At 41.8% G+C, this 23,198-nt stretch overlaps 1 protein-coding gene across 2 annotated transcripts; it reads right to left on the bottom strand.

Moving 5' to 3' along the window:
• Positions 1-1,721: 1,721 nt before the first annotated feature.
• LOC311001796 (zinc finger translocation-associated protein-like) lies at positions 1,722-19,729 on the bottom strand. Of its 2 annotated transcripts, none has more exons than XM_083992951.1 (5): positions 19,114-19,729; positions 13,544-14,086; positions 6,134-6,532; positions 3,944-4,402; positions 1,722-2,999 (listed from the first exon to the last, which is right to left on the bottom strand). In XM_083992951.1, exons 1-5 carry the CDS (start codon positions 19,259-19,261, stop codon positions 2,482-2,484), a joined length of 2,067 nt encoding a protein of 688 aa, XP_083849077.1. In that variant the 5' UTR covers positions 19,262-19,729; the 3' UTR covers positions 1,722-2,481. The 2 variants fall into 2 exon arrangements, with proteins under 2 accessions (XP_083849077.1, XP_083849078.1); XM_083992952.1 differs by having other exon boundaries at positions 1,722-2,996.
• Positions 19,730-23,198: the final 3,469 nt, after the last annotated feature.

The following is a 23,198-nucleotide window of genomic DNA, read 5'->3' as shown; positions in this document are numbered from 1 at the left end:
TCAGATAAATACTATGACTTCCTCTTCCTCTTTTTTTAATATTGCAGTGTTTTTCACAATTACTTGTTCCAAATGAACAAAAAATCAAAACATAATTGGTTTTCTAATGTAATTATTTCTTTTAAATCATGATTTTATCCTTAAAATTACAACTTAATTCCTTTAACATTATGACTTCACTGTGGCCCTGACACAACCAACAGCAGACACGTATCTTCAGAGATCACTGATGAAATGTGTGTGGATGAAAACTGAATCCCTGAGTTTGGTTTTCCAGGTGAACATTGTGACATTTCATTCATCATGGCAGACGCTTCTCAGCTGTTTCTCAGTCTTTCTTCAATTTCTGTTGCATAAACTCTGTACAGTGAATGAAAAAAACCCACAAAAAACAAAGCAGTACCAAAGCTCTAGTAAACTTGTCAAAGTGAATGCAAAACGTCCAACAAGCTCCTCTCCAGAACGACACAGTTCAAATCTTGAATAAAGTAGAAAAACTGGACATAATTACAAACATGTTTTGTTTTTTTGTAGAAACCAGGGTGCATAAAAGTGCTTGTATAAAGGAAAAATAAGTCTAATTTATTCATATTTGTATTTACATATTCTTTTTTTTGTGCAGCTTTTAGCTAAGATGAGTTGTGGATGATGCAGAGGAGGAAAATGCAGGCAGGTGTAGCAACGATGCAATATGACAGAGATAACATATCTCATTATCATAATGACTTGAGAGGGAGGAGGGCGTCCTTCTCCTCCACTGTAAACAAGGAATTAAATACACTAGAGATCTGAACTCACTGACTGCACGCTGGCATTCATTGTCTTCAGCAATTAACATCGAACACAGTCTCATTCTTTTAGCTGTACAGAAGAAGAAAAAGCTGGGATTTAATACATTTGTGTGGGGCAAAGTGCTGTGTTGTCTTCAGACACATTAGCGCAAAAACTAGCTCAGCTCAGTCTCACCGAAGACTCTGGTTCTAACTTCCTGAGAGCGTACAAGACTCTGGCCCCCAACCAGAAACCAGCAGCGGGCCCCCCCCTCCTCCTGGACCTGAAGGATAATTAGGTGGACAGGAAATGTTGACTACACCAAGATTTCCGTGTCAGTGCCATTAAAAGCTAAAAGTCCAGCATTCATTGGGTGTTTTAATATCTAAAGCCAGGATAAGAGGTACAGAAAATGAATGAATGAATATATAAAGCCAATTTTCAGTACAAGTCTAACTTGTGTTAGAAGCCCCTCCCCTTTTTTGCCTGCTAGCTGCTAGCAGACAAAAAAGGGGCGGGGCTTCTGTGTTTGAGGGCATGTTGCAAAAAATTGTGACCACAGTAATAAATTAACTAAAGCAATTATGCTAATGGTTTAACACCTAGCTTGAAGGTTACGACAGCGTTATGTAGCCTGCCAAGCTATCTGGCTAACAGAGAGTTACAGCAGTTTATTCAAGAGTCAGAGTTTTTATGCTTCTTTTGTGAAATTTTTTATTTTCCAATATAGGATAATACGGAGAGAGTTGCAACATAGGTAATGTGTTAGCATCCTCCAGAGCTCTGTGATATTTACTGTAGCTAGCTGCTGTAACTGTTACTGTTTACATGCTAGCTAGCGAGGAACACTGTAAGCTAGTAGGGGCAAAAAAGGGGCGGAGCTTCTGTGTTTTCAGGGCATGTTGACCAAACCAATCAATTAAGTAAAGCAATAATGCTAATGGGTGAACGTCTGTATTTAAACTTGAGCTAATTTTGAGCATAATAGTAGAATAGATCTTTTTTCTTTTCTTTTTTTATAAATAAATGACCCTGATATTGGGATATTTCTTTTTGCCCAGTTTACGCCCAGTTTCATTGCCTGAATCTGACTGTCCAATTCTACTTTCACATCTGGGCCAGTTCTGCCCAGATGTGGAGGTAGGCTACATGGGACCAGACTCCAGCTGAGGAGACAGAGGTTTCATCCTGCTGTCTATTCTGTGTTAAGGTGTTAGGACTTGGATGTAGCCTATCCATGTAGGCTACATGTGCACGTAGACATGCATGTGTGATAATCCTCTAAATCAACACGAGGTCCTTGTGTAACTCTGGTCCTGTGCAAATAAAGCTTTAGTTTCAAATGAGTGGCTGGACTTTTATTCTTTTTTTTTTTTTGGCCGTGACATTTTTTCGGTTGTTTTCATTTCCTCTGCAGGAGTTTTCCTACCTGCCACTTTATCCACAGGAGTGCTTGGGTTTTAGAGTTTTAGATTTAAAGGGAAATTCCAGTGTTTCTCAACCGGGGTCTCACTCTCATATGACGACTGGTAAGATTTTACTCAGCACCTGATTGTGTAGAGCTTTAGGAAGTCAAAGATTGGGGGGGGGGGGGGGCAGAAAGTGGAGAGTAAGACCATGTTTGATCAGAATTTCCCTTTACGAGACAAAGTGGAGGGCTAGCTGTCTCTGAACATCGTGGGCCACATCGACATCGACGTCGACCGAACGCTAAGTGCCAAACTGAGCCGGACTGGGGGTCCGCTCTGAGTGTCCGTGGTCCTGGGTGGGGAAGCATTCGTCGGAGTGGATGAAGTGCAACGCGTTCTGGTTGTAGCTCAGCAAGGCCTGCTGCTTCTCCTCGGGGCTGTAGTCCAGCGAGTGGGGGTGCACCTGCTGGATGTGCCTCTTGATGGTGCTGACCTTCAGCGTGGCCAGAGTGGCGCCGCACACGATGCAGATCAGCCCGTGCCTCCTGCAGTCGTAGTCCATCAGGTAATCCATCCGCCAGCGCACCTGGTAGTTCCTCCTCTGGTCCTTCCCCGGGTAGTGGCCGTGACGGGACGGGGTTGTCGCCGCCGCGGCCGCCGCTGCTGCTGCCGCTGCCGCGCCACTGTCCCGTGCTTTACACTTCCGCCCGCTCACGGCCCCCTCCTCCTTCTTCACCATTTTATTGGGCGTCACGAGAGTAGGGGAGTCGTCGTCTTCATTAGTCTCTCCGGTGGTCGCTTCGGTCGAGTTGATTTCTGCTAGAAATTAAGTAAAAGCAAATGAAATGACTTCACTTTGATATTCTTGTTTCTGTCTGTTGAGAGATTCTTCCTATGGGATAAGGTGTTTCTTATAGCGACTGAAAAGATCCTAAATTTGACGGAAATGTGCCTTGAAAGTTCTGAAAACGTCTTTGAACTTGATGTTTATTGTTTTTATACTTTACTGTAAGGAAGCCACAATAAAGTTCATAGTTAAAATTCTGCAAAATGTTTTACTTTCACTTTTACTTCCAATATTTGAATACATTTAATGTTAGAAATTAACTTTTGGATACTTTGGTACCATCAGATACTGTCAGACTTTAACTTTCAAATACTTCATACAAACCTGTCTGCTTCCTTACATTTTTGTGTACATAAAGAAGATTTGGAAATGTTTCCTCAGGCTCCAACCAGCTGGACTCACTCATCCTCTTTGACCAAATCTAATTATACTGTTAAGCATGTTCACCAAGAAACTTCTCAAAGACTTCTCATGCCAAAAGAATTGTGAATGTGTGATTGAGTGTGTACTGAAACTTCATCGTCTGTTTGACAGCGACATAAATCATCAATTCATTGGATTAAATTCTGTAAAGCTGTTGCTGATGTAAAACTCATCACTTCCTGGTTTGGTCGGGAGCTTTAGTGACGACTTGTCAAGGTTTTTCTAAGACGCAACAACGAGACACTGAATTTGTAAAGACCACAATGGTTCATGGTGAATGCATGACAAAATTGGACCTGTTGGTGGCGCTAAAGTATTTAAAGCACAGACATGAAACTCAGTGAAAAGCATCATGGGAGTCTTTCCAGTGTAAGTGACCACACGGTTGTAGGAGCTGCAGAAGAAAAGGCTTCACCCCAGATGTCCTTATCTTAAGTCAAACCAAACAACTAAATCTAAGATGATGTAATCTGAGAGTAAACCACCGTCTCACCATCTTGACTCTGCATCCCTCCACCAGAGTAATCTTTGGTCCAGGCAGCGGCCATGGCTTCTCTTTCCTGCCGGCTCAGCGTCGTGGTGTCGGGGTGACATTCCTGGATGTGGCGGCGGAAACTGCTGACCTTGGTTTCCCGCAGGACCTGAGAGCACACCATGCAGAACGTGTCCTGGCCCTGAGGCCCGTAGGCCACCAGGTAGTCGAGGCGCAGCCGCCACGGGTCGCCCCCGCGCAGCCGCCTCTTCTTCGGCTGGCGGAGGGGCGGGGGTCCCTGCTGCGGAGCCCCGACGCCGCCGTCCTCACCGATGAGACGAGTGTCCTGAGTTAAAGTGCCATCATCGCCTTCTGGGTACAAGTCCGTGTTGACCTGGATGGCCTCCACATCCTGAGCAAAGGGGTCCACTCCCTCGTCTTTGGTGCTGGGCTCCGATTTGATTGAGTTTTCTGACTCTTCTGTTGTCGGTGGGGGGAAACACATGAAAGAGTTGTAAGACGTGAAAAGGTCGAGTTGATCAATGCCACAATCAAAAACTCATAGAAACCAACTAATCATGAATCATCAATGACCCTAAGTGGACTTAGGGTGACATCACAACTGATCCAGATGAGCAGTGGTGAAAATGGTTGTTGGTTTCTGGATGTCAATACATCTCAAAGGTCAGACAGATAAGAATTTATCAAAACTGGATATTCACAGTCACATACTTTACCAAACCGGTCTGGATCGATGGTTTCTGGAGAACGTTGACCTTTTAACTTTCTACTTCCTTAAAACCAGATAATGAACTTTTGATTGTTTGTTTGAGTTTGTTATTTACATGACACTTGAGAAAACCGAATTATTGCCTTACTCCGACTATAACTGGACCACTGAGTGCATGGAAACTAGGGTTGGGTATCGTTTGAAATTGAACGATTCTGGTTCCGATTCCGATTCCACGTTTTGATTCCGGTTCCGATTCCGATTCCACATTTCCAGTTCCAGGTTCCAGTTCGTAACGATTCTCGATTAACGCGTTAGTCCTAATATTGGAGTTCTCCAACTCCGATTAAGACACCCAGATAATGCGAATAGAATTGGACTTTCTCCGGCATGTATACGCCTTAATCAGAGTTTAGCTGGACAATGCATGTGCGCATGCTCCACACCCCCCTCCCCGCGCTGGCGTAAGACCCCGGAACAAAAACATCCAAGAAAGCCAGTCGCAGAAGCTATTGTTGTAGCGTGCCTTTCGAAATCACCATGACCACGAGGGATAGCGTACACCTTATCTGCACAATAAGTAACGGGCACATTACGTACAAGATTAACAAAGCTGTAACGATTAACCATCTTGCTGTTGTTTGAAAATGCCGGTCTGCCGCCTAGCTAAAAGGTCGTATTAACCTGATGAAACGACGCATAATCACCACCTGGTATTGAGGAGGAGGACACGTTCCCGTCAGTTATTCGATTTTCTCAGTTGTGTGTAAACTGGGACAAGGACAGAAGTCCGATTAGACTAGGGCTGAAACGGTTCAACGAGTTACTCGATTAACTCGATTACAAGGCAAAAACTCTGCCTCGAAGCCTCGTTATATTCCTATGACACGCAGCGATCTCGCGCAGGGATATTGTTCCACACGGACCATTGTTAAGGAAACACACCAATAGCACGTGATACACTCGGCGCAATGGCGGAGAGTCAGGATGTCAGTAAACGGCAGTGATCATCTAAAGTTTGGGATCATTACATACTCAAGGTGCAGTGTGTTAACTGCAGCGGCGCCGGCACCCGTAATATTGTTAACCTGTTTGGCTTGATATTTTATATTCTTTGGTCTCAGGTAATTTTCAGAAGGAGCAAATGTGCAATCCTTATTTGTAATGTTGTATGTTTAAATTTACAGTAAGTTAACTGTGTTGTTACCTACTTGTTGGCACTTGCAATAAATGGGCTTTTTGGAGCCAATAAAAAAAGCCAAATGTTTTATCATTCAAAGCCACATAATTTTTGTTGTTTTGGTTGTTGAAAAACGCAAAAAAAAAATCAGATTAATCGATCAATAAAGTACTAGATTAATCGATTACAAAAAGAATCGATAGCTGCAGCCCTAGATTAGACGCCAAAATCGAATTCTTAGCATAGCTCGATTAAGCTGCGCATGTAATCGTACTGAGTGTTGAGTGTCGTGTGTTCTCACCGTGAGTCTGAGCCCAGGCCTGGAGGATGCAGTGCTTCTCCTCGGAGCTGTAGACCAGGGAGTTGGGGTGCGTGTCCAGAACGTGGCTCTTGATGTGGTCCAGGTGAAGCGAGGGCAGTTCCCCACCACACACCATGCACAGCAGCCGGCCGGCCTCCGCCTCGTACTCCATCAGGAACTCCTGGCGGAACCAGGCGTGCAGCGAGTCGTTCAGGTAGCGCTCCAGGGTCCGAGCCGACGGTCCGGAGAGATCCTGCTCCGCTTCTTCTTCCTCTCCTTCTTCTTCTTCCTCTTCTTCCTCCCCCTGAGGCCGCGGCGCCTCGACCTCCTCGGACCTCGGGGACTGACCGAGGGGCTGTTGTGGCGGCTCCTGGGGCGTCACGGGGTCAACGGGTACAGCTGAGGAATCAGGAAGAGGCGAGGACTTTAGTGGACTGTGTTGATGAACATGATGACCATAATTACATAAACCATTGTGGGTATTCATATTAGCTTGTCTCATTTATACTGAGGTTAAAAACAAGGTTTCTAATAGGGTTGGGACGATATGCTTTTCTCCCGATTCGGTTCTTCTACGATTTTTTGGATGGAGATTCAATTTAAATTGCGATTCTACGATATTGCCGATTCTCTCGAATTTTAGTCTGCATTTTTAACATTTATCTGCACACAAATACTGTAGGAGCCTATAAATTAACATACTCCATTATAAAGTGAAATTTAACCCTTTTCAAAACCTGTACCCTCTGGATGTAAAAAAAAAAAAAAAAAAGGCAAACAAATGCACATTGCACAATATTTTCAAAATTCAAAAAAAATTCAAAAAGATTCAAAAAATAAATTAAATCGATTTAAAAATTGTCAAAAAAGATATCGCAGTATTTATGTGAATCGATTTTTTCTCCCACCCCTCGTTTCTAATGACCCATAAGTAGCCCTCTGCAGTTCATTTGCGAAAAATGTTTACTGTCTGGTGTTGATTGACGCCCATCTAATTTATGTGTAGTGCGCACTTGTGAATATGAGCAATGTATGGTTGGTTTTGTACTTATTATTCCCCCCTTTTTATTTACTTACGTATGTAGTATTTGTATTAATATTTTATTCTGTATTTAAGTTCCTTTCTTTCTTTAGTTATTTATATTTATTTATTTGTGTTGTTGTTTTGTTTTTATGTCTTGGTTTTGGTTTTTGGTTTGGTTCTGTATGGTTTGGGGCAGGAGTTTTGAGTCCCAGTGGTTATACAGTATGTATGTGTTATTATGTCTGGAAATAAATAAAGATATTGTTCGGGGAAAAAACAAGGTTTCTGCAAAGTTAAACATTTTTGATACTGCAAAAAAATAGACACACAGTTCTTTTCATTGTAACACCCATGAAATAATTCAGACTAATAATGCTAACAGTTACAAAAAGCAGACATTGGAGGAAAAACACCGACCTCCTTATGAAGAATGGACTACAACAATGACACAGCTAGCTGCTTACAAGAGGATGACATACTCCCTACTGGACAAACTGGATCAATATATGTTTACTTGGAGCCCTTTTACTGACTGGCTATCTGTAAGTCAATGGTTGGCCTTGATAATGCAGTGCTGTCAATGATTTATTAGGCTTATCTATTGTGAAGTATCAGTGTGGTGGTCGCTTTGTTTTGTTTTGTCGTTTCATTTGTTTTGTTTTTGTCAAATTCAACTCAATTACTTCAAACTTAGGGAGTAAATTTCTGGCTGTTGCTAAAATGTTGCTAAAATACATACTGGCTCTTAAAGACTAAAGAGATTATGTAGCTTTAACAGGTTAGTGGAAATGGACAGGTGTATATGGAGGGGAGCTAAAGAAGGAAATGGTAACAGGGACAGTTAGCTTTGCTTGTAGCATAAAGACTGGAAAGTGTCCAACTCCAAACAAGGTAACAAAATCTGCCAGGCTGGCTTGTTTCCCCTTGTTACGAATCTTTATGCTAACGAACGCCGTCATGGTGCCAGGACAGGACCTGTGTAAGAGGTAACCCATGCAAATCTACAGAGGACATGCAAAACCTAAAGAGAGGAGAACCGAGGCATATGAGGCAACTTTATTTTCATATGGGTGTTGGAAATGTCTTAGCCATGTGTGTGCAGGAAACCATCGGTTAGATGAAAACAGAGATGACACAGGTTGTTTCCACTGTTGGACATTTGACTGTTAAATCAAGATTACTGTGTCGCTGTCCTAAATGTCTGTGTGTTTAGTGAAATAACTGTCTGAGATGTGTGTTAAACAAAAAATAGTGTGTTAAGTAAAGAGGTGGAGTGGATGTGGTTAGCCTAGCTTAGCATAGCGACTGGAAAAATGGTACATACCAACTATAAATGATTGACTTTTATGAAGATCATCACTTAGTAACATTTGCATGAATATTGTTTATATCTTATCCAATTTTCAATATGTCAACCAGTAAACTTAAAACGGGGGCGGGGCTTATTGGGGAAATGGCTTAAACTCGCTGATGATTGGTCCAATCATCAGTAATTTCTTGCCCATAGCTTATGTCCATGTTTGGGTTCAGGTCTACCATTGGGTTTTCAGCCAGACCACCAGGGGGAACCACAGATACCCCCCAAAAAAAACAAAAAACAAGCCCCAATAAAATCTGAAGCAGCATATCCATTGGTACAATGAATACGCCAACACATATTTGTACAGGACTCAAGATGCCTTTGAACCATCGTGATTGGAATAATCCTAAAACGCTTCCTGAATACACACACCTACTTCTGTTAAAGTCTAATGAAGGGGAATGAAAGGCCAAATGTTAGACCCATATGTGCACCTATTGAATTGCTGCAGGCTTCATGATGAGGAATCAAAGGCGTGATCTGGACGATTGAGCTTCTTCCTTCTGTTGAGCTTATAAGGTCTTGAATCTGGAAGTGTTGCCTTGCGGCTATTTTTACCTTTGCCTTGAATTTATCCTCTGGGTTTTTACATTTCCATCAAAGAGCCTGTGAAGCCCCACGTCATTTAACACCTCATACTGAAATGTACAAACTTACAGTGTCTGCTTTATGTGGGTAAAAGTGATGATCGTTTAAAACTGAGCAATGCCTGAAGTCATTTTAAAGGGATAGTTCACCCAAAATTGAAATTTCACTCATTATCTACTCTCCCTCATGTCGACTAAGGGCTGGGAGAAGTTTCAGAGTCCTCCGTGGCTTCTCTGAGTTACAGGGGGTCTCGGCGTAGCAGTGCATGTCCAATGGATACCAACTGTCTTCGTAACAAAAAGACACACCAAAAAGCATCCAAATACCTCCATGCTGCTCGTATGTAATGTCCGTCTTGTATTGAAGCCCTGAAATGCGAAATTGTCCCAAAAAAAATTAAATAAGTCTATTTTTCAAGCTTGTTTTGTAGCGGAAGCTTCTCGAAGCTCCTCTTCCCGGTTTGTCCAAATTTGATGAACCAGGAAGAGGAGCTTCGAGAAGCTTCTGCTACAAAACAAGCTTGAAATATAGACTTATTTAATTTTTTTCGGGACAATTTCGCATTTCGGGGCTTCAATACAAGACGGACATTACATACGAGCAGTGTTGGGTGTAACGCGTTACTTTGTAACGCGTTACTGTAATCAGATTACTTTTTCAAGTAACTAGTAGTGTAAGGCATTACTCTACTGAAAATAGTAATAATATTACAATTTTCCGGGCTCGTTACTTGCGTTACATTTGCTAGTAGCTACCAGCTACTTCACCACACACGCATCACACAAAACAGCACGGAGGGAGGGGGGGGCGTGAATGGATCAGTGATTGGTTGGGGTTTGACACGAGGTATCATTTACCATCACCGATTGGTCGCCAGCGGCACCCGCCAGGACAGATGGGTAAAAAATGGAGGAGTCAACAAGTCCGGAGCATGTTGCTGCTGCTGCTGCTGCTGCTGCTAGCTCGCGTCCTGAAGAAGGCACCGCTCTGCAAAAAACCTCGTTCGCCGGCTGGAAATTCAACCACTATTTTCAATATTTGCAACGAAAAGAAAATAACGTCGTAGTGCAATGTACCCTTTGCCCGGGAAAAAAGCTACTCTCAACCGCTTCGAACACCACCTCCAACTTGAAAAAACACCTCGAAAGACAGCACGGACACATCGAGTTTGTTGCCAAGCAACGGGATGACTTTACCGAGCAGCCTCGCAAGCAGCTTAAACTGTCATTCGATCAAAAGGTACTGGTCACCAAATCAGAAATAAATAAGCTCGTTGCCTCTTACGTAGTAGAGGAGATGCTACCGCTTTCAACCGTCGAATCGCAGTCTTTTCGTAAGATACTCGGCAAAATACCGATAGCAGGGAGAGACCAGCCGTATTCTGACAGGAAAACTTTTGCAACGTACCTTGATAAATGTTATGCCACGATGGAAAGTGAGCTGAAAAAAACGTTTGAAAGCATTGAGTATGTGTCAACGACCGCTGACATCTGGACTTGTCACAACAAAAGCTATATAGGCATGACTGCCCACTGGATTGACCCAAGCAACTTCCATCGTGCAAAAGCAGCCCTTGCCTGCAAAAGAATCAAAGGACGACACACATACGACGTTGTGGCTACTGAAATTGAGCAGGTTCACTCATCTTATGGACTTTCAGAGAAGGTCACCGCAACAGTCACTGACAACGGCTCGAACTTTGTGAAGGCTTTCAGGTCAGTTGAATAAGAGTTGTATTTGCAAATGAGTAACGTTCATGAATGGTTTAATTTGATTGCATTATAATCAACTACACACACATGATATGATTGCATTTTAATTGAATAGGCCACACATGATGAATTTATTTCTTTTTGTTTCTTTCACTTTTTACATTCAGGGAGTATGAGCCCCGGCCACCACCAGCAGCAGCAGCAGCAGCTGCAGAAGATTCCGAGGATGAGGGATCCGGGGAGGATGAAGAGGTGACATTTACCAATGTACAAGAAGTGCTCTCCACTGAACAAGACCCAGGACAATTTACTCTCCCCCCTCACATAAGATGTGCCTCGCACACACTGAATCTTATTTCAACTGTTGACATTGAAAAATGGTTGACAGCGACCAACACACACTCCAACCAAACCAAACAGACAACCAAAACAATCTACAGAAGTGCCACTGCCAAGTGCTCTGCCCTCTGGACTAAGGCCAGCCGGTCTACGGTAGCTGCAGAGCTAGTTGAAAGCATATGTGGAAAAAAGCTCATCGTGCCTACAGCAACAAGATGGAACTCTTTCCACAATGCAATAGCCCGCATCACTGAGATCCCCATGCCCCAGTTAACCACTCTCTGCAGTCAGCTAGGTTTGAGACCCTTTTCTGAGCGGGAGTATAAATTCCTGATGGAATACTGCACAATCACAAAACCTCTTACGAAAGCTTTGGACCGATTACAAGGTGAGATTAAGTATACGTAGGTTCCTGTTAACCAATGGCTTCTTGCCTTTTACTTTTTTTGACTGTTAAACATTTGAATCAAACAAGCAAATCATTAATTGATTCATATTCATTAATTCCAGGTGAAAATGATTGTTATTATGGCAATCTACTACCAACACTGGAGTCTCTGATGTCAAAGACCCTGGCATTGCGTGCTGGCCTCTCCCAGCTGACGGTAGATCTGCCTGATGTCATAGTGCAGGTAAGCCGTGTGTACTGTGTGTGTGTTTGTGTGTGTGAGACTTACTGACTAGAACTTTGTGTGATATGAGAGAAACCTGTCAGATACACAATTGCACATCCTTCCAGTATCACAGTTTTCTAAATTCCACACTGCTCTTAGAGAATGTAAGATTTGTATACTGGTACTGTGTTTTTGAAGACCTGGTATAGTCAATATGCCTGTTGCATCATCCACCTGTCAACTCCTTACACAGAAAAACATGTTTTGTCCTTTTTAAGAGAAATATCTAATTTTGAAATCTCTTTCTCACAGGCCGTCAAAACCCGCTTCACCTCTGTTTTGGACAGCAGGGAGGCTCTCCTGGCTGCTGTCACTCTGCCCAAGTTTAAGATGCGGTGGCTGAGGGAAGGGACCAGGAGAGAGGACCTAAGGACTCTGCTGATAACAGAGTGTTGTGTAGCCCCCGTGGCTGCCCCCCACAATGAGGAGCAGGAGGTCAGGCCTCTACAGCTAAGTCCAGCCTCCAGCAGCAGCGAGGATGACTTCTTTGTGTTTGAGGGAGAGCAGGATTCAGGATCTCTTAGTCAGACTCCTGAAAGGGAGGTGATGGACTACCTGAAGTCTGGGTCAGAGATGGGGGTCCTAGACAACTTCCCCAGAATCAAGGCCCTGTCTTTAAAATACAACACGGCACCAGCATCCAGTGCTCCAGTAGAGAGGCTATTCAGCCTGGGGAGCCTTGTTTTAACTCCGAGGAGGAACAGGTTAGGAGACAAGCGATTTGAGCAAATCCTCCTTATGAGGTACAACCATTATTTTGACCAAAATTAATAAGCTGACACATTAAGACGTTCATATTTTGCACTACAGTAGTTGTAGTAGTAGTTTAATTGATTTGTTTTGAAGCTGTTGTATGCTTAAAGTAATTTCAACAACCTACCTCTCCTCTGCAGTGTTTTGGTTTTATTTTTGACAGTTTACCTCTCCTCTTCACAGTGCTGGTAAGACCAGTCTTTTTTATTTAAGATTTTATTTATGTTTTGAGGAAGTTAATATTTCTTGTTTGTACTTGTTATAAATTTACAATCAAACTGATTGTTTGCACTAGACTGTTGATTAAACATTAAGGAAGTTAATATTTCTTTGTATTTGATTGCACAAGTACACTTGTTTGTATTTGCACTAGACAATGTTAATTGAGGAAGTTAAACAGCATGTAGGCCAGCCTGTTGTTGGGTTAATAAAGACCTTCAAGAAGACTCCTCCTTTGTCTGCTCTCTTTCCATCTTATGCATCTCAGGCAATTTTAGAGTAAGTAGAAAAAAAGTAACTAGTAATATAACTAGTTACTTTCTCCAGGGAGTAATATAGTAGTGTAAGGCATTACTATTTTTGAGAGTAATATGTAATCTGTAATATATTACTTTTTAAAGTAACTAGCCCCAACACTGCATACGAGCAGCATGGAGGTATTTGGATGTTTTTTGGTGTGTCTTTTTTTTGCGAAGACAGTTGGTATCCATTTGCAACCGTTATATGGACATGCACTGCTACGCCGAGACCCCCTGTAACTCAAAGAAGCCACAGAGGACTCTGAAACTTCTCCCAGCCCTTAGTCGACATGAGGGTGAGTAGATAATGAGTGAAATTTCAATTTTGGGTGAACTATCCCCCTTTAAATACTGGGCCACCAGGACCAGACTCGTACTACCTCATACTGTTGTGGTATCAACAACAGTCCGACCTAATCCAATCTAAGTAAAGTCTACTCACCAGCAGCAGCGTGTTGGCCTGAGTCCAGCAGCTGCTCCTCCTCCTCCTGAGATGACGGTCCGGCAGCAGCGGAGCCGTACGACCTATGACCCCCGCCCAGGCTCAGGTGGTTCTCCCAGCCAGATCGGATCACCTCCTTGTCGGCGGCGCTCCACAGCAGGGAGTCGGGGTGCTTCTGCCTGATGTGCCTCTTGATGGTGCTGAGCTTCAGCGTGGCCAGCGAACTGCCGCACACCATGCAGATCATGCCGTGCCGCTGCGGGTCAAAGTCCATCAGGTACTCGCTCCGCCAGTACTCGTGGTAGTAGCGGCGGTGGTCGCGGCCCGGGATGCGGCTGAGGCCCGGACGCGACGCCCTCTGGACCCTGGGCTTCCGACCCGAGGGCCCGGCGACCGGGGACAGGAGCAGCGGCTGGTCGGGGCCCTCCGAGATGCTCCAGTAGGTGGTGGTGGTGCCCGGAGATGTGGCCGGCGTGACCAAACCGGGTCCCGACTCCTCCTCTTCTCCGCCGCCGTGGCCATTGGCAACAAGACCGTCCTCGTCTGACGGGACAGGACAGGACAGGTGTTGCAGGTGTAAAAGTATGGCATTCACAAAGCAAGGAATTGAAAAGTTGTGCAAGCATGTCTCAGTTTAAGAAAATGTTTAAAAAAGAAAAGATAAGCATCTACAAAAAAGATTCTCATTACTATGTTTCATCATCTTTAATATTTTGAAACAGAGAATAATACTGGTGTTGAAGTAAGCCTATGAAATTTGTAACAACAGAGAGGGGCAGGTATTATAATTTTTTTCTTCATCCTGCTCCTTTTCATTCATGGTGAAAATGTGTACACAATGTATATGTGCAACTATGTGAGAAAGTACATACCATGAATGAAATAAATCAAAAATGAATGAATGAATGAATGAATGAATGAGAAATTAACACTGATCAGATTCAGGGCGACCTCACAGCTAATTTAGATTCAAAGAAATGCAGATTATTGATTATTATCACTTTTTTTGCTAAGAAGTGTATAGGCTACTTCATTTATGGAAAAACACAAATCACCTCCAACATTTCATATGTTTCTGGATTTCATAGCTCAATTTCTTCCCCTGGAAAAACTAACATTGGAAAAACATAACCAGGGTCATCTGTTCCATGACCTATGGTACCCTTTATACACTGAGCTGTAAATGTATTTATGAATTTTGTCACTGTGCATGAATTGATATTCTGTATTTTCCTTTACCTTATTATCACAATTATTTTTATTTTATTTTATTTTTATTTTATTTTTTATTTTTTTTTGTGTTTGTGGGATTGAATGGAAACGATAATAAAAAAAGAACTTAAAAAAAAGAAAAGAAAACATCACAGCATCTCATTAGTACGACCCTCGTCTGACACCGTCGCCATCCTTCTCTCTGGGTTTGTTGAACGTGAAAGATTAAAACTCTTTTTTAAATAAGAGACCGACTCTAATGTGGATCTGACCGATGACCACCGACTGAATGGGGTCATTGCTGAGGCGGAGGGATCGGTAGATATAAAGTCAATTTTGTACGGAGGCCACAGCAGCCCAAAACTCTTCCATTAAAGGGATAGTTCACCCAAAATTCAAATTTCACTCATTATCTACTCACCCTCATGCCTTCTCGGAGTTACGGGGGGCTCGGCGCAGCAGTATTTGTCCATATAACAGTTGTGAATGGTGCTCACTTTTCTTCGTCCAAAAAGACACACCAAAAAACATCCAAATACCTCCATAGTGCTCGTCTGTAATGTCCCTCTTGTATTGAAGCCCCAACATGAGAAATTGTTCCGCCGAGCAGTGAACTGAGACACTGTGAGCTTCCGCTACAAACAAGCTTAAAATATAGACTTATTTAATTTTTTTTCGGAACAATTTCTCATGTCGGGGCTTCAATACAAGAGGGACATTACAGACGGGCACTATGGAGGTATTTGGATGTTTTTTGGTGTGTCTTTTTGGACGAAGAAAAGTGAGCACCATTCACAACCGTTATATGGACACCGTAACTCAGAGAAGGCATGGAGGACTCTGAAACTTCTCCCAGCCCTTAGTCGACATGAGGGTGAGTAGATAATGAGTGAAATTTGAATTTTGGGTGAACTATCCCTTTAAAAGATACATGGTGCAAGTTCAGAAATAACTACATGAGACAAATACAACAGCAGAAACACGCTGGTAATTGAAAAACTGCGCTGCAGGAAGCCAGAACAAATACAGGAACAACGAAAAAGCCACAAATACAGAAACGGTGTGACAACATCACTATCAGTGAATATAAATAATACTGAGGACATGACCTTTCGTTTCTTGAATTATTGTGGGTAATTTGAGATGACTTGTCTAAAGATACAGATAAGCTAAAAACAAGAATTTGGATGTATCACAACTAGGCCTAAACAACGTTTTTAGGGTTCTACCTGAGGGATTTCCATCTTATTGACTTCCTGTATCAAAGTATACCTCTTGAGTATCTGTACTTAACTTGAGTATGTTTATGGGGCAAAGTTGTGACTCCTCAACACTTAAAGACAAGTATTGTACTTCATACCCCACTACATTTCAATGAAGTGCTCTTGATTTGAAGAAGCACTTATTTTAAATCCAAATGATGCTGCATTAGATAAAGATGAAACTGACCTCGAAATAAAGACAGATGTCTCATATTAAAACGATTACGACCAAACTTCGCCAGTGTCTACAAATATTTGAAGTCCAACATGACAGAGTGCGTCCAGGAACAGCGTGTGACGTTTGTTTAATTCCCTTTTAAGCAGCCAGCTTGTTGTAGTGGCCTTTTAATGCTCTGGCCGGTCGGCAATCTAGTTCTTTAACTTAAGAGATTGACCCATTAACCTACTGACAGTCGGTCAGGCTACATCGTCTGATTGCACACAGAGGGGTAAAGCCATTGTGGCCATTGTGTACATGACACAGTTAGACTCAAGATAGGTGATAAGGATCTTTGCGGTCGCTCTGTGCTGTTTTTAAATAAGCCAGATTTCTTTGTTTTCTATTTATTTATGTTTTGCTGTTAACATATCTTTCTACTCTCTGTGCTCCTGGTTTGTTTTTGTTATTTCGTTTATTCTAATCTAAGATTGTTCATTTACAACAATGTGAATTTCCTGATAAATTGGCCGGTCATCGGACTACCGAACTATCCTTTCTGTATTGTCAATCAGTCAACCTCTACTTTAACTCCCTACAAACCTTGTACATTTGACCAGAGGATCTACGACTGTTAAACACTGTGGTTTGTTGTTGTCCTCTTTGCTTTAAGTGTGCTGTTTTAAATGAGCTGGATGTCTTAGTTTCCTTTTTATCTAAGTTTGTTGTTAAGATGCTTCTGGTTATATTTTTGCTATTTTGTTCAAATAAAATACAATTGTTCATTTACAACAATGTGTATTGTCTTTGTTGGGGTATCGTCGACTGATAAATCGGCTATCGGCCTCGAAATATCCTTCTTGTATCAGTCAACCTCTCTACTTTTTAACTCCCACCTTGTACATCTGACCAGAGGATGGATCTACTACTGTTATAGCTACACTGTGGTAACTCTAGGTAATGCAGCTGTCTGTGCACCGTGTCCACCTCTGGATGCAGCTCAGTCATTTCCTCCAAACATCTCTTCCTTCATCTTCATCATCTTTGACTTAGTTGACTTAGTTGATAACATTACAATACAAACCATGTACAAAGCAAAAAAATAAACTTCTTCCTCAAGATATCCAGAATCTGTTTAAAATTAAGGATTCCAGTTATAACCTGAGAGGACCACTATTATTTGAGAAACCAAAGACTCGAACTACTGTAAAAAAAAAAAATAAATAAAAAAAAAAAAAAAATCACTGTCTTTCTGTTAGAGGGGTTAACAACATCTGGAATCATTGTCCTGAAAATATTAAACTATGCTGTGCTCTAATCAGCTTTAAAAGACTTTATAAGAACAACATAATTTCTCGTTACAGTATGGAAAATATTAAGTTAAATGATTTTGTACTATTTTGGGTTATGCGCTGTTGTGTACTATTCTTTATTTTGTTGTGATCAGAAATTTAAGTGTAGGCTACTGATTAATTTCAAATGTATGTGATCTGATCCTTTTGTATTAAAGCAGAAGTAAGCGATCCGGTCGTTTTGGCTAACTTCCTGTCAGCAGATGGAGTTAGCAGTCCCCGCCCTCGTCCCTACGTCACCACATTCACGTGCATCCCTTGGCTGCACACACAGAGAGGACCGCCCCTTTATGCCGTTCTCTCTCCTCATTGGATAAAGGTTGTAGGATACAAGGAAAGTTTTCTCCTCGGCTTACAGCAGAGCAGAGTGACTGACAGACCCGTGTTTCGGACCAAACACTCTATGTAAGTGATTGCTGTCAGAAGATATAACTATTTAAGACTTATATTAACACAAATATTCCGCTTACTTCTGCTTTAAAAGAGCTCACATGGAAACAAATGTTTTTAATCTGGATTTTAAAATGCTTAGAGTTGGGTCTGATTTCAGTTCTGCTGATAGACCAAATTTGTAGTGGGTATACTGAAATATTAATGCATTTTCAGTGGGTATACTGGGTATACCTGAGTATCACATAGACTGTTTTTAATCGATTTTATGAAGAAAAAAAAATCCAGATCCAGCAGAGCAGAGTGACTGACAGACCCGTGTTTCGGACCAAACACTCTATGTAAGTGATTGCTGTCGGAAGATATAACTATTTAAGACTTATATTAACACAAACATTCCGCTTACTTCTGCTTTAATGCGTCCTATAATTCTTTAAGGTAAAAGGGGTAGGGGTATATAGCCTAAGCTTTGGCTTCAACTTACACCCTTTCGGTTATATAAGCGGGTCCATGCCTATGTTCCCACAGCCTTATGTTCCCACTGGACTCTCTCTACCTATCTGGACTCTATCTATCTGGCCTGTCTAGCCTCTACTGGGTCTTTTTTACTAAACTTAACCAACTCTTTTCTTCATTGCCTAAACCCAACCAATGGTGGGACCAAAGGGCTAAATCCGGTACAAGGCATCTCTTCTCATCTCGAGACTAATGTTATTTTGTACATTGTCCCTGATACAAATAAACCTACTAAACTAAACTAAACTAAACTGTGGGAACATAGGGCCTAATTTTCAGTGACAACAAAAGTTAGAAATGTGGGAACATAGGAATGACCCCATATAAAGCTTGATATATACCAAAAATAAATAAATTCATTCATTCATTGTTGTCGGTCCAATTTTGTGCAGTTCGCCCTTCTGAACACTAGGTGGCAGCGCTGCGTGCATGAGAGCCAGTCAGTCCATCCGCCTGCTCTGCTCTGCCTCGGTGCTGTTGAGCCTTTGTTTATAGGAGCCACAGAGACGGAGGGGCCATGCTGCTGCTCCATGGCATTGTCCCTGACACCACGGAGTAGCCTACTAACTAACCGGCTGCTTGACAATGACAATGGCCGGTGGGAAACACCAAGAATAAATAATTATAATAACACTAGTTTTTTTGTTGTGTTTTTTTTTTCTCTCTCTCTTCTTTCTTTACCTCCCAGGTCACTCTCCTCCTCTTGCGTCGCTGCTGCTGCTGCTGCTGCTGCTTCCTCCTCTCCGCTTATTATTAATGAGAGCAGCTCATTCTGCTGCTGCTGCTGCTCGGCGGCACAGCGGAGGTCCACGGGCTGCTTCTCGTCCATCACGGCCGCCTCCTCCACCTCCTCCTCCTGCACCTCCTCCTCCACCTCCTCCTCCTCCTTTCACAGTAGCGTAGCGCCGAAGCGGGACATGTCACAGTCTCTCACACACTCACTCACTCACACACACACACACAACAACAACATGTCACAACACTAGTTACCACCACCACCACCACGCTCGCCTTGCCTTGCCTCGCGCCGCCTCGGCTGTGACTCCTCCAACGTTTTCGACCGCCGCCGCTCACGAGCCCATATCGCTGCTGAGGAGCCCGTGCTGTGGGCCCCCCTCACCCCGCACCCCACGCGCACACACACATACACACATATAGGCTACACACACACACGGTGGTGGTGAGGTGGGGGGAGGGAGGAGGAGGAGGGGGAGCCAAGTTAACTTTTCATATAATCACACAATCAGAGAGGAGGAAAAAAAGAATAAATAAATCCGGCGCGAGCGAGCGACCCGCGAGCCGAGCTCCTCCTCGTGCCGCGCTGTGGGGACGCGCCTCGCGCAGGCAGCGTCTAGGCCTCCGGTGATGTATTTTAAGGCTCTTGCTTGTCTTCAGGGTGGGGAGCCGGACTAGGGGCCCCTGGGGCTCCTTAAGGGGCTCCTGGGTAAATTTAAAGAGACAGTAGCAGCAGTCAGTCGACAATGCACACCCACCCTCCCTCCCACCCCGCCAGGGAGGGAGGGGTGGTGTTGTTGGGGTGGGGGTGCATGCATGCACGCCGAGCAGCAGCAGCAGCGCTAATACAAGATAAGCTGTTTAATACTAATGCTGTTGTTCTCACAAAATCATGCGGGGCCGGTTGGTTGGTTGGTTGGTCGGTTGGAGGCGGAGTGTCGCGGCACCGCAGCGGTTAACAGGCTCCAGCTCCGATCAGGGCCCCAGCGCCGCTGTAGTGGTGGTGGTGCTGCTGCTGGGAGCCCACATGGTCTTTACATAAACCCCCCTGCTGTTTACAGTAGAGGGGTCCACACTGGATAGTAAACTGGGTTAGTATTATTAGTATTATTGTAGCCCACATATGGTTACAGATAGTAGTTATTTACATTGTATATTTATCTGTCCTATAAATCGATCAATCAGTTGTGTGTTGACAGGTTCAAAAATGATGGCTGGCTTTGTCTGGAAAAGGCCTAAACATAAATATTCGGTTTCCAGGACAAAGAAACTATATATATTTTATATGATTGAACATACACATCCTGTGATGTTACCTATATTTTATTATCACACAGTGGAGGGTCTACACTGGATAATAAACTGGGTTATTATTAATATTATTATAGCCCACATATGGTTACAGATAATAGTTATTTACTTTGTATATTTATCTGTCCTAAATCGATCAAAGTTGTGTGTTGACTTGTTCAAAATGATGGCTGGCTTTGTCTGGGAAAAGGGATAACATAAATATTCGGTTTCCAGGACAAAGAAACTATACAATATAACATTACATTTTATATGATTGAACATACACATCCTGTGATGTTACCTATATTATATATTTTATTATCACACGAGTCCACACCGGATAATAAACCGGGTTGTTATTATTATTATAGGCTATAGCCCACATATGGTTACAGATAATAGTTATTTACATTGTATATTTATCTGTTCTTTTTTACTGGCTACACCGATCAATCAACTGTGTGTTGACAGGTTCAAAATGATGGCTGGCTTTCAGTTTACAGGACAAAGAAACTACACGAACTACAATATAACATTATATTTTATATGACTGAACATACGCATCCTGTGATGTTACCTATATTATATATTTTATTATCACACAGTGGAGGGTCTACACCGGATAATAAACTGGGTTATTATTATTATTATAGCCCACATGTGGTTACAGATAATAGTTATTTACATTGTATATTTATCTGTCCTTTTTTTTTTTTACTGGCTACACCAATCAATCAGTTGTGTGTTGACAGGTTCAAAATGATGGCTTTCAGTTTACAGGACAAAGAAACTACACAGAACTACAATATAACAATATATTTTGTGACTGAACATACACATCCTATATTATATATTTTATTATCACACAGTGGAGAGTCCACACTGGATAATAAACTGGGTTATTATTATTATTATTATTATTATTATTATTATTATTATTATTATTATTATTATTATAGTTACAGATAATAGTTATTTACATTGTATATTTATCTGTTCTTTTGGCTAAACCGATCAATCAGTTGTGTGTTGTTGACAGGTTCATGATGGGTCAGTGATGGCTGCGGCTTTGTTTGGGAAAGACCTAGACATAAATATTCAGTTTACAGGACAAAGAAAGTACACAGAACTACAATATAACAATATATTTTATATGACTGAACATACACATCCTATATTATATATTTTATTATCACAGTGGAGGGTCTACACCGGATAATAAACTGGGTTATTATTATTATTATTATGGCCCACATATGGTTACAGATAATAGTTATTTACACTGTATATTTATCTGTCATTTTTACTGGCTACACCGATCAATCAATTGTGTATTGACAGGTTCAAAATCATGTCGGCTGGCTTTGTCTGAACAAAGACCTAAACATAAATATTCAGTTGACGGGACAAAGAAACCACACAGAACTACAATATAACATATATTTTATATAATTGAAAGTACACAGCCTTACACTAAGAGTCATGTCACCTAAAAGTGTATATTAGGCTATATTTATCGTCACACCTGCAACATTTAAGAAATGTTTTTTATATGCTCACACAGTCTCGATAATACGTACACATATTTATAACCGTACCAAAGTCCACTGACATGTTAATGTTATATATATGTAAATGTATGTAAATACCAAATAACAGACATGTATGTTTAAAACTGATAAGGAAAACATGTGGCCAGCTAGCTACAGGAGCGCTAACTTGATAGCTTGCAAGCTAGAGAGACTACATATTGATCTCATGTATATTTTTATGTAGCCTAGATAGATAGATAGATAGATAGATAGATAGATAGATAGATAGATAGATAGATAGATAGATAGATAGATAGATAGATAGATAGATAGATATGGACAGGTTTTGTGGGCAGATATATTAGCATATGGCCTATGAACGTATGAGTCAGCAGACGTGCATTAATTGGTGAATAAATTTGTTGTTGTTATTCATCCGTAAAGTATCAATCAGTCCTATGTGTTGTTATTTCATTATACAATGAATTCATTTTATTTTGTAATATTAATCTTTATATTGGCTTCCTTTTGAGAAAGTTAGATTTCATAAATGTGTATGTTTTGGTTCAGACAGTATACCATTGAGTAAGTTGATTATACTGTGATCACCTTCCTCTTACTATTTGTTCATCTGACTCAGTTATAGCGACTTACATGTTGTTTATATCGGTTAAAACTGTTGGGGAGGTTTTGGATTTTTAAAAGTAAATAGATTAAGATAAAAGTTTTATTAATAGACTTCTTCCACTCAAAAATTTGACAGTTCTTTGGATTTCATCAAACCCAGTATAGCATAACAGAAAAATGTTTTGCCTTCCTCAGTCTGTAGCCTGTGGGAGACAAAGATGTGAGAGTTGAAGGTTAACAGAGGAATCACTAATTCATATCTACTACGTACTGTACGTTATCTCAGTTCTGACAGTCTGGTGTACTGTAAGTGTGTTTTTTCCCAGACACATGGTAAAACTTTCTCGTTGTATCAGATGTTATCTATGTTTGGAGGATGTGTGAAACTCTTATTGGTCCACTGCACGTAAGGAGGGACGACATGATTTACCTCGGGCGCCAATTGTGAAAGCACACTGGTCTGTTTTTCTAATTTCCAAGGTCCCTCTTCAGTTGCAGGGGCCCCCTGTTTATGAATGCTCTAGTCACAAGTATCCTTCTCCCAATCATGTGAGGCCCTTAGACGAGGTCAAAGGTTAA

The sequence above is a fragment of the Trachurus trachurus genome (assembly GCF_905171665.1).
Source record: "Trachurus trachurus genome assembly, chromosome: 18".
NCBI classification, from domain to species: domain Eukaryota; kingdom Metazoa; phylum Chordata; class Actinopteri; order Carangiformes; family Carangidae; genus Trachurus; species Trachurus trachurus.
The sequence above is the reverse complement of the archived record's forward strand: the minus strand, read 5'-3'. Positions and strand labels throughout refer to the sequence as shown.